We start from the raw sequence: 11,280 nt of genomic DNA on the forward strand, positions 1-11,280 counted from the left end.
AAAACTCAAATTTTAAGATTGTGCCATAAGTTTGCGTTGATTGTGGAGCTTTAGGGTCGAGTTTCATATGTGTGTGTGTGTGTTTTGAAATTCTTCTTTTTTTCAAGGAGATATAAGCTCAAATTCCTATTATAATTCTTTCTATTGATACTCTTTATCTTATAATGGGAACTTTAACCAAGAGCATTATTAAGTGACACTAATTTAAAGTCAGAAATAGCGAGGTTGGAATTTTTATGAATAAGTGTAATGTTCAAGAACACGAATAAACGAAAACTTAGTTAATAAATATTAGTATGAATTCTTTTGTAACATGTATGTCATTTGGAAATCGATGATCAATTAAAAATTAATCTAATATACAACTTTTTCATAAAATGTTTCATGCTACTTTGTAATTTCTACAACTAATAATTATAAAGTCAGAATTTGGTGTTGAGGTCTGAAAAACATTTTATTGGTAGGTTACATTTTTTTTTTAAGGAATAGGTCACAGTTTTTAATAGTCAGATCACATTAAAATCATACCATTTTAAAAAATGTATGATAATTTAACAGAACTTAATCACAATTTGATAGTTTAAAACTAAAAAAAAAAAAAAAAAAATTGTGCCTTATAAATTATTTTCATAAAATATGCCACATAAATAAAATAAAACTCTTACTCTTGCATTTATAATAATCACTTTGATGATGAACACCTATTTTTGCAATTTTTTTTAGACATTCCATAGTTTCTAATAGGGGTGGTAATTTGTGTCACGTGTCATATTCGTGTCGTGTTTTGATCATTTTTTTTTCTAAATTTAGAGTCAACCCGAACACCACCCGTGACACGAAATTTTTTAAAAACCACAACATGAACACGACACGATAACTTTACGGGTTGACATGACACGATACGAAAATGACCCGTGACACGAAATTGACCCGTAAATCCGAAATTGACACAAAAATTTTATACTTTTACTTAGTTTTTTACATATTAGAAATAACTTAAAATTCATAACACACTAAAATACAATAACATCCATTGAAATAAAGTAAATAATAGTATAAAATTTTGAATATAACTATCATGATATCACATGTTCATAATAAAATAAAAAATATGCAATGAAAAATATATGTATTTTTTAGTTTTTTATGAGTTTCGTGTCGTTCAAGTTAGGCAGGTCTAACCCGAAATTGACCCGTGTTTTTCGTGTCAATTTCAGGTCGACCCAGTTCTGACCCGAACCTCTTTTTTCAACCATAACTCACAAAATTTGTCATTTTTTAGTCGTGTTATCATATCGTGACCTATATTGTCGGTCCTAGTTTCTAGTTGTACACATTTTTCTTATTTATTTTTTTTTTCACACACTTGGACACGACATGGGACCGATGTCCTGTGCATAAGTTCGAGCTTTTTCGTGGACGACACGATCCGACTCTGCCGCACTAGTCTCTCTCTCCCCCTCTTTCTCTCTCTACAACATTTCTCTCTCTCTCTCTCTTTCCTAACTCAAGCTCACCCCATTAATTTTCTCTGCTTTTGCTTATTCTCAGAACTACTAGTAGTAGTAGTAGAAGAATAGTAGTAAAGACTAGAAGAAGAAGAAATCATATTCGATTAATATCATCCATGGAAATGGAGGATCACCATCACCACCACCATCAGTACGCCTCCATCGCCGATCTCCGGCAGCTCATGAACGGCCGCTCCAACTTAATCCCCTCCAACATCCCTCCGACAGCCCCCGCCGCAGCTGAGCACCTCTTTTCCCCCGCCCCACCGCCGCAGCAGCCCACCTTTGAGATGATGATGATGGGCCGCCCCGTCTCCGCCGTCGAGATCATGCCACGTGGCTTCCCCCATCCCCACCATCATCCTCATCCTCCTCCTCCTCATCATCATCACCATCCTCACGACTTTCGCTCTGATAATAACTCTGCTGGCAACTCCACGGCATCTATCACCGCGGTGACAGCTACAACTAACTCAGCCCCTTCTACTCTCAGCGGCGGCGGCGGCGGCGGCTGGGAAGCCGAGACCGGAGGCTGTCTCGGTGGAGACGGCGGCACCGGTAGGTGGCCGAGACAGGAGACTCTCACTCTCTTGGAGATCAGATCACGGCTTGATTCCAAGTTCAAAGAGGCCAATCAAAAAGGTCCTCTCTGGGATGAGGTTTCTAGGTATGTCAAAAAAAAAAAAAAAAAAAACTTTTCATTTTCTTTTACATTCTTTTGTTACATAATATTTTTTCTCACTTGGGGTATTGAAGATTTAAGAGAAAGATATTCATATGCTTTGTTATCAATTTTGTTTTGAGATCTGGATTTTTTCTTGGTATTACATCGATGACTGATGATGAGCTTTCCTTTTCTTTTGCTTCGATGAAATATCACTGACTCTCGCTGGTTTTCTTCTCCGTGTTGAAAATGTGTCCCCTCTTTTAAGTGCAAGTTTTTTTTTTTCTTTTTTTCTCCGAAAGAATGGTTGACCTTTCCCTTTGGCCACAGCTCAGCTTATTCAGTTGTAGTATAGTACTACTATTACATATCAACTGGTTTTTTTTTATCTGAATGAAAAGATGTCTGTAAAAGACGCCTTTGCCTCTCTCTCTCTCTCTCTCTCTCTCTCTCTCTTCCAGTCACAGAGAAGATGACCCCAAGTCTTCGTTTAGAAATTTGAGTTTTGTCATACACTTACACTTCAGTTCAACAGTTGTTTCTCAGTCCAACATTGTAAAATATTAATCACTAAATCACATCAACAATTAGCAACTTAATTTATAGCCTTTCATGATATGATGATAATTATTTCTCCCCCATCAACTTAGCTAGGGTTTTTCACTTTTTTCTCTTTCTTCTTTTCAAACTTCTTCTTCACTTCTCAACTATACATACGTTACAGGATTATGTCCGAAGAACATGGGTACCAAAGAAGTGGGAAAAAGTGCAGAGAAAAGTTCGAAAACTTGTACAAATACTACAAGAAAACCAAGGAAGGAAAAGCCGGTAGACAAGATGGTAAGCACTATAGATTCTTTCGTCAACTTGAAGCTCTTTATGGAGAAACCGGCAACCAAGTTTCGGTCCCGGATCATCAAACCCAATACATGTCTAACAATCTTCAGTTCTTAACTAGTACTAATCCAAGTAGTAGTACTCATCACCAAGATCAATTGGCCTACAATAACAACAACCAGTCACACAATAGCCTTAGCCTCTCGAATTCCTCCGAGTTCGAGTCGTCCTCCTCGGACGACAACGACTCGTCGGAGAAGCGGAAGAACAGGCGGGGCGGTTCGAGGGGGTGGAAGGCGAAGATAAAGGAGTTCATCGACGCGCAGATGCGGAAGCTGATGGAGAAGCAAGAGGCTTGGTTGGAGAAGCTGGTGAAAACCCTTGAGCAGAAAGAGAAGGAGAGGAGCTTGAGAGAAGAAGAATGGAGGAAACAAGAGGCTGCTAGAATAGAGAAAGAGCACAAGTTTTGGGCCAAAGAGAGGGCTTGGATCGAAGCTCGGGATTCGGCTTTAATGGATGCTTTGAAGAACATAACAGGAAAAGAAATTGACTACAAAGGTATAGTACTTTCTTCGTCGCCGGATCAGGGTCTAAACCAAGACCATGATCAAGATCACGGGAGTACTGAGATAGAAAACAATAATAACAATATTCACCATCAAAGTAACTGGCTTGAACCGGAGATAACGAGGCTAATTCAGTTGAGGACGAGCATGGATTCGAGGTTTTCGCAAGGCGGGTTTTCGGAGGAGGTTTTGTGGGAGGACATAGCGGCGAAGATGGCTTGTTTGGGGTATGATAGGAACGGTTTCATGTGTAGGGAGAAGTGGGAGAGTATCAATAATGAGTACGTGAAGAAATCTAGTAAATTAGAAATGTCAAGTAAGAAGAGGAAGGAGATCAATTCTAGAGGTTATAATAATAACGAGTCCTCTACTTCATTGTACAATCATGGAGGTTATAATTGTGATCAAATGAATGATGGTACTGCTAATTCTTCTCCTTCCCCTTCTAATGCGAATGTGGGAAGTACTACTCATGATCATAGTTGTTTTCCGGCTTTCTTGATTGGAGAAGGGTCAGAGAATTTGTGGGAGAATTATGGGCTCAAGATTAACAAGGGAGGGCAAAATCAGTGATGATATGTTGATGATGATGATGATGATGATGATGATGATGATGAAGATGGAGCAGACGACAGTACTTGTTCAGTCGTTTGAATCAGCAGGCCATGATGTAAGCATGTGGGGGGGGGGGGGGGGGGGGGGGGGAGAAGTTATGTTGACTTTTTCTTTAGAGATTAAAAAAAAAAAAATTTGACAAATATTATTATTGCCTCCATTGGGGGGTTATTTATGAATATATTATGGGGTTTAGACTGTAAGAAAAAGAGCTAACTTTGTGAGGATTTTTAATTTTATGTATAGGGACTTGGAACTTGGGACATGTTCATTTTAAGGAAAAATAATGGGATCTTTTTCTTATCTTGCTGGGATTTTAATTGGAAAAGGATAGTGCCCAATATATTTCCTATTATTTGGTAGCCATTCCTTTGCTATACCTCTATGAATTTTTGTGTGTGTTCCTTTTTTGCAATTAATTCCTTTATGCATGCAGATGGTATAATTCGGGTGTTGTATATATGCTCAACCTTACCAATCATTTTAAATGCTTTTTTGTATAGTTTCTCTTTTTTTGCTAATTGGCTTGGATCCCGAGAAAATCATTACGGACTGGGTTTGCTCCTCTGAGGAAATATTAATGAACATGCTTTTCTTGCTCTTTTTTTGCCAGGAGACGGAATGGGGAGGTTGTGGTGTAGATAATTGTACATAGAAAATAGATTAGAAACTAATTCAGAAATCTAATTTTTGGATGAAGTACTCGTATTTTAATTTTAATAAATATCTACGTACTTTCAATATTGACATATTATATATTCATATATTTAGAGAGAGAGAGAGAGAGAGAGAAATAATACATGGCTATCTAGCTAGCTATCAGCAGATTGGTACACAGCCTACATGCATGCATCAAGGAATTTGTCATCTAGCTTGTAAATCGATGCAAATGCTAGTCATGTAATTGGTAGAAGAAAGAGCACACGTTTTGGTTTCAAGTGATATCACTTCTCTGAGAGTAGGGAACAAGGGAACATAAACAATAATAATAATAATAATAATAATAATAAAACGTTGTACAATAATTGTAATTGTCATTAGAATCTTTTTCTCTATGTTTTACTCATGACCTAACTAATTAGTATAGCAGGAGTATAAACACATGTACATATATTTATATAGTGGTTAAACACACACACATATATATATATATATGCGTGCGTACATATATTTATATATATCGCCAGTTGTATATATGACTTTTGTATCTCTAAAAGTACTTAGTTACAAGGGACGTTTTTCTTGTGGAAAAGAGGTGGGTTAATGAAAACCCCTATTATATCCCCTTAAAAAAAAACCCTATTCATCTCATGGAAATTATTAAGAAATTGGGTGTTTGTACCACCATGTTTATGTGATACATCCTTCCAGTAAATACTTTATATTTGGATTTTTTTAATGTCAAATTTGTTTAATCTTCTTTCTCTTTCCTAATAATATTTACTTTATTCGTGTTGTCACAATTACCAGAAAGACCTAAATCATCTACCTTAATTTTTATTTTTATTTTGCAAAGATCATCTACCTTAATTTTAATTTCAAATAATACTATTTTCAGTGTTTAGAAAAATTATTTTCTACATTTAAATCCATTTAGGAAACTTAGAAAGGAAAAAAAAAAAAAAAAAAAAAAAAAAACACCAACGAAATCAACAATTTACTCTATTTGAAAGCAATCAACCAAATCAAAAAGTTATGAGAGGTAGGAGATGTTAAGTAAGAAACGAAATCTAAGAAGACGATGCGCATGAAGTTTTATATTATTATAATTAGCTAAGATATTTTACGATTCTAATAAAAATATTTCAAAGGTTTGATTAAACTTTTCATATATGATATTTAAAAAAAAATTAAGTTGATTAGAATACACATATACATAGGTTGACACACACACACACACACACATATATATATATATATTATTATACTTGTTCTTCATGATATTGTAGGAAAAAGAGCCATGATACGTTTTTTTATATGTTTGTGAATATGTTATTACCTTTTTAATTTTGTCAAATAAAATAAGTTATTATATTTCTAAGCATAAAAATAAAAGTTGTTGAACAATTAAAGAATATAATGCGAGAGAAAAATGAATAGTATAGGGAATGTTAATATTGAAAAATGATCCAAATGTTAAGTATTTATTAGAGCAGTGTACTGTATAAGCATGATGATGTAGTACACATAGTCTATGGAATAATGTCTCTCCATCCTTCTTTAGATTTATTTATTTTTCCTTGGAATTATTTTTCTCTAGGCATATTTTCCACTCAGAATATTATAAGGAAACTCAACTTACAGACACATATAATTTAAAAACCTCAAATGTAGAAATGGATGTGGCATAGTTTTGTTTTCCTTGCATTTCCAATTGGTTAGGAAAGTTTATAGATAATCCTCAAAGGTCTTCAGAATAAAAATTGGTGAGGGGTTTAATTCACTTAATCTTCTACATTACCTTAGTTAAATGTTTGTATCTTTGTTACCCATCTGAAGTAAAGCCTTCAAAAACATTTTTCCCTTTTCCTGTAATTAACTCATTCTAGGACATTAACTTTACTACTTCTGGCTGATCAATGCAGACAAATAAAAAATACCAATCTTGCGTTTTGTAAATTACCCATATTACCTTAATTCCAGAATCTATAGAAGATCTAGCACGCCAAAATTAGTTAAGTCAACCAAATTACATAAATTGGACTAAAAAAAAAAAAAGAAGTCTCAATCAATATTCCAACGGTGCACAGAACTCACTTGTTCCTTTCAAGATCCAACACAAACACCTTTTGGTTTTAAGTTTTCTCTCCCGCAGGAAGTTTCTCATAGATCTTTCTCCACAAAAAAACGCAATCTTTAGGACCACTAGCATTGAATATATAGAAACTTTGCTTTTGAGAATAGAACTAGAAATAATTGTAAGAGAGTAAAAAAGTTGTAGATGATCATCATGATGATCATGACCCCATTTTGTTTTCAACCCTTTTTTTTTTTTTTTTTTTGGCATGCATGCTATGAATATCCATAATGAATATATATACACGCATATATGTATGTATATGTATATATATAACCACAGAAGATCCGTCGTATAATATATTACTTATTACATATATTACACAACACTCGCTAGACAGAAACTGCAAGTACTTAGGAAAGAGTGAAGAAGCTTCCCACCAGAGGGAACCAAAACAAGGCCATGACATTACAGATTTACAGTCTTTATCATCAAACTCTCTCTCTCTCTCTCTGACTTTCTCTCTCTAAGCTGCTAATTCTGATCATGAAAGTACTAGAGCTTTCCTTCTTTTTTCATTTTCTAATTCGCTTTTTCCTCTTTCATGAATCTTAAACTCAAGCTTGGTTTTTCCCAAGGGCCTAGCTAGAGACATTACGCAGCTAGCTAGATACATATAGTGATGACGCTTGATGAAAATATTACTACTGATAATTGGGCATGTCAAAATGGTGGGAACAGAAAATTATTTTACAATTATGGAAAATGGAAAATACCAAACCAAAGAGTGAGATCAGAAAAGAAAAGGGTTCAGACCTTTTTTTTTTTTTTTTTTTTGGGTGATATTGATGCTCTCAAAATGATGTGACTTGTTACTGAGCGGAAACGCAAAAAAGGGTAAGGCAAAGGCATGCCAACCTTTTCAAGTTACGCCAAATTGGGAACTCTGTCACTTCCCCCTCACTGCTTCACCTGCTTTCGGTCTTTTGGGCCTTCAATGGTAATCGTGGACTACCCTTTTTATTTTTTATTTTATTTGTCTGTTGGGAGATTAAGTTAAAATATGCAAATTTATGATGGGAATCCTCAATTCTACACTGTATTGGGAGTTTGTGTCCTTTGGATATGTGTGGAAAATGACGAATTATATATGCCTCCTGTTCTATGGTCATGTCACATGAGAAAATGGCCCATAATCATTTAGGCCTAATATACTAGGCCCTGGACTTCCTTGTTCAAGGAATAATGGGCTTGTGTTCACTTAAAATATAGTCACGATGAACAATTAACGTTTTAAATATTAGGAAATAGTAGAAAATAGGTTAATATGAAAAGCTTAAGAAAGTATATATGTCAATTTTTAGTTATAGAAATTAATAGGTCATAACTTGTCAAGTTATTGTTCATAACCAGATAAGTTATGGACAAACTTGTCAAGTTATGGTTCATAGCCAGACAAGTTATGAACAATTATGGACTATAACTTGTAAAGTTATGATTCATAACCAGACAAGTTATGGACGAAAACAGTAATTTAGCCTATTTATTAACTTATGTAAACTATTGGCCTATTAATTTTAATTTATCTCAAGTCTTGGCCTATTTCCCTCTTTCTCTCTTAAATATTGAAATATTAAAGAGCATTGAAGTATTTACACAACATTGAATAGTTTTGGACTCCCTTTTTACTATATATCCACAATTTAACAATATTACTTGGATGTCTATTTTCAGATTATAACGATTATGTTATTCCGGAAGTACAATTTACTCCACGTGTGCAGTTATCAATTGTATATGCAATATCTGAATACTCAATTTTTTTTTTTTAAAAAAATGCAATAACTGATTCCCTAAAACGAGGAATTAACTATTTTCACACTTTTAACACTTTTTCCTCTAATAAATCTGTTGCCTCCTTCCTCAAAAAAAAAAAAAAAAAAAAAAAAAAGTGTTCCCTCCCTTTATATACTCCTATTAGTGTAGTGGTTTTCTTCTTATTTATTCCTGTTAAGGGGTGTTTGGTGGTTAAAAACCGCCGATTTTGGTCGGTTCGGCATGTCGGTGTTTAAAAACTGGGAACCGAAATTGAACCATAGAAAGTACTATTCGGTTCGGTTAATCAAACTTCAATTTTCAGTTGGTTTTCGGTTTTGGTAATCAGGATGGTGACCATTAGTTAACCATCATGTTATCAGCATCTTTAGTTGCATTTTTTTACCATAAATTGTGAAAAAATGTAAAACATTCCTTTTATACAAACATGTAATCACAATAAATGAATACAAAGCACAACATCCAAATTGATAATACCACACACACAAAATATCCAAATTCAATGTCTAAAATCCAAAGTACAAACTAGAAACTAGAAAGTTACAACAAACAATACTAATGTTCAAAGTGTAAAAAAATATTTAAATTGACATAATAAATTAAGAAGTCTAAAGCATAATTAAAAAGCATAGAAGAAATCAAGAAACTGTGAGAGACTGAGAGTGAAAGAAGAAATCAAGAAACTGTGAATCTGATACATAAGCAATAAAACGACATCACACTCCATAAAATAACAACAAAATCAATAAAACAACAACAAAATCAATAAAACGACAACAAAATCAATAAAACGACATCATAAGCAATAAAACGACAACAACAGAAAAAAGTTAATTAATAGAGTTGGTCGGTTCGGTTATAAACCGAACATCAAGGGCCTAAACCGAAATCGAACCGTCTTGAAGTCTTTTCAGTCGGTTAACCGAACCGACTTTGTCGGTTCCACGTGGCACCGTATTTTTCAATTTTTGAGAGGTCAGTTCCATAAGCGGTGGCGGTCGATTTCAGTTTTACGATTTGTTTGTACAGCCCTATTTCTCGTAGTCTTTATTTTGTATTATCCTAGGTTATGTTATGTTTTTATCGATGACTCAACATGATAAAAACAAAACCATTCTAATTCTATTATCTAGAAACCATTTTCTATTACATGTAACAGCTGTGTTAAAAAAGCTCAAAAAACGTAATGATCCTAGTTTTAAGGAAGGGTTAAAAAGGATAAAAAGATCATTACAGGTCAATATATAGACTTATCTGCAAATATAATTATTTGAGGACATTTCTTTCTTCACCCTCTTTATAATGGACACATATGTAAATTGCTTTCAGGACTTTTTACACATATAGTAAAATTTTTGAAATATTATAAAAACAACAAAATTTGATATTATTAAAATGATAATTCTGGCCTTACATGGTACAAAATGTGACATCATTATAATAATTACGTTGTCATTTTTGCTACTCTTGTAATATTCTAAAAATTTTGCTAAAAATCTCAACCCAAGGTAAAAAAACAAAAAAACAAAAAAAAAAAAGAAAAACCCTACAGAGATGTCCCTGCAAGTATAAATATTGTTGTATCTTGTTAAACACTTTCCCAACTTTTTGCCATCTATATATCAACTTAAGAAGGATAGAACTCTTAAAAAAAAAAAAAAGTGATGAGTTAAGTTGCAGAATTTTTAATTGTCACATTTAAGACTTTTTGTATGTCGTCATTCTCTCTGAGCTTTTATACACAGCGCTCACCACCACGTATAATACGCATTTTCTTATTTAGATAGCAAGGGATAGAAAATGTGGGACTCTGAGTCTCTTACGCTGTAAAGATCTCGATGAAATTGTGATATTCCTATAGGATGATATGAAAACGCAACAAAATTAAAAAGGGCTTGGACTGATCTTGATTTAGATTGAAACCTATAAGATATCATATCATAAAACAATGAATAATGACGCGATAAGACTGTATACATGCATGTCGATATGATGAAAACAGAAGAGTTGTTTCATTTTTTTTTTTTTTACTATGCATAAAATCCATGTTATCAAGTTTTATTCAGATTTTTTATTGTTCTGGACATGTCGTATTACTTTAGATTTAATTATTCAATCGGAAAACCTCTTATAGCATATTCTAGAATAATCAAACGTATAACCATTCTGCCTAAAGATAACCACTACTTGGCTACTCGCTCAAAACATGAGAACATGAGTGCCCGAGAAAGCCACGAACGGTACAAGATTATGGCGCTTCAAGCCTTCAACGAAGACCTTGTAGTGATTTATCTTACGACATTGATATCTCTAAACGACAATATATAATGTCGAAGAGGAGAAATGATAACTACTATTCAATCTTAACAGATACATTTGTTTGGTTCATAATTAAATCGTTAGGCAGTTCGGTTAGAATTCTAAAAGTAGTTAAACATTTGAGTTCCAATTCAGCAATATTATAAACAGGAACAAGGAAACAAATGCGCATGTATAAAACGAAGTTAATTAACA

The 11,280-nt window shown here is 33.8% G+C and overlaps 1 protein-coding gene across 1 annotated transcript; it reads left to right on the forward strand.

The window, feature by feature from the left end:
- The first annotated feature begins 1,385 nt into the window (after positions 1 to 1,385).
- On the forward strand, positions 1,386 to 4,260 carry LOC21396965 (trihelix transcription factor PTL). Its single transcript, XM_010091106.2, has 2 exons — positions 1,386 to 2,178; positions 2,900 to 4,260. Exons 1-2 carry the CDS (start codon positions 1,628 to 1,630, stop codon positions 4,149 to 4,151), a joined length of 1,803 nt encoding a protein of 600 aa, XP_010089408.1. The 5' UTR covers positions 1,386 to 1,627; the 3' UTR covers positions 4,152 to 4,260.
- Positions 4,261 to 11,280: the final 7,020 nt, after the last annotated feature.

This window comes from Morus notabilis, unplaced genomic scaffold (assembly GCF_000414095.1).
Source record: "Morus notabilis unplaced genomic scaffold, ASM41409v2 Scaffold705, whole genome shotgun sequence".
NCBI lineage: Eukaryota > Viridiplantae > Streptophyta > Magnoliopsida > Rosales > Moraceae > Morus > Morus notabilis.

What these genes read in the sequence shown, in the direction of transcription:
- LOC21396965 (XM_010091106.2), top strand. Translation starts at nt 1,628, where the DNA reads ATGGAAATGGAGGATCACCATCACCACCACCATCAGTACGCCTCCATC. An exon ending in CTCTGGGATGAGGTTTCTAG is followed by an intron (nt 2,179 to 2,899) that starts GTATGTCAAAAA and finishes CATACGTTACAG; the next exon opens with GATTATGTCCGAAGAACATG.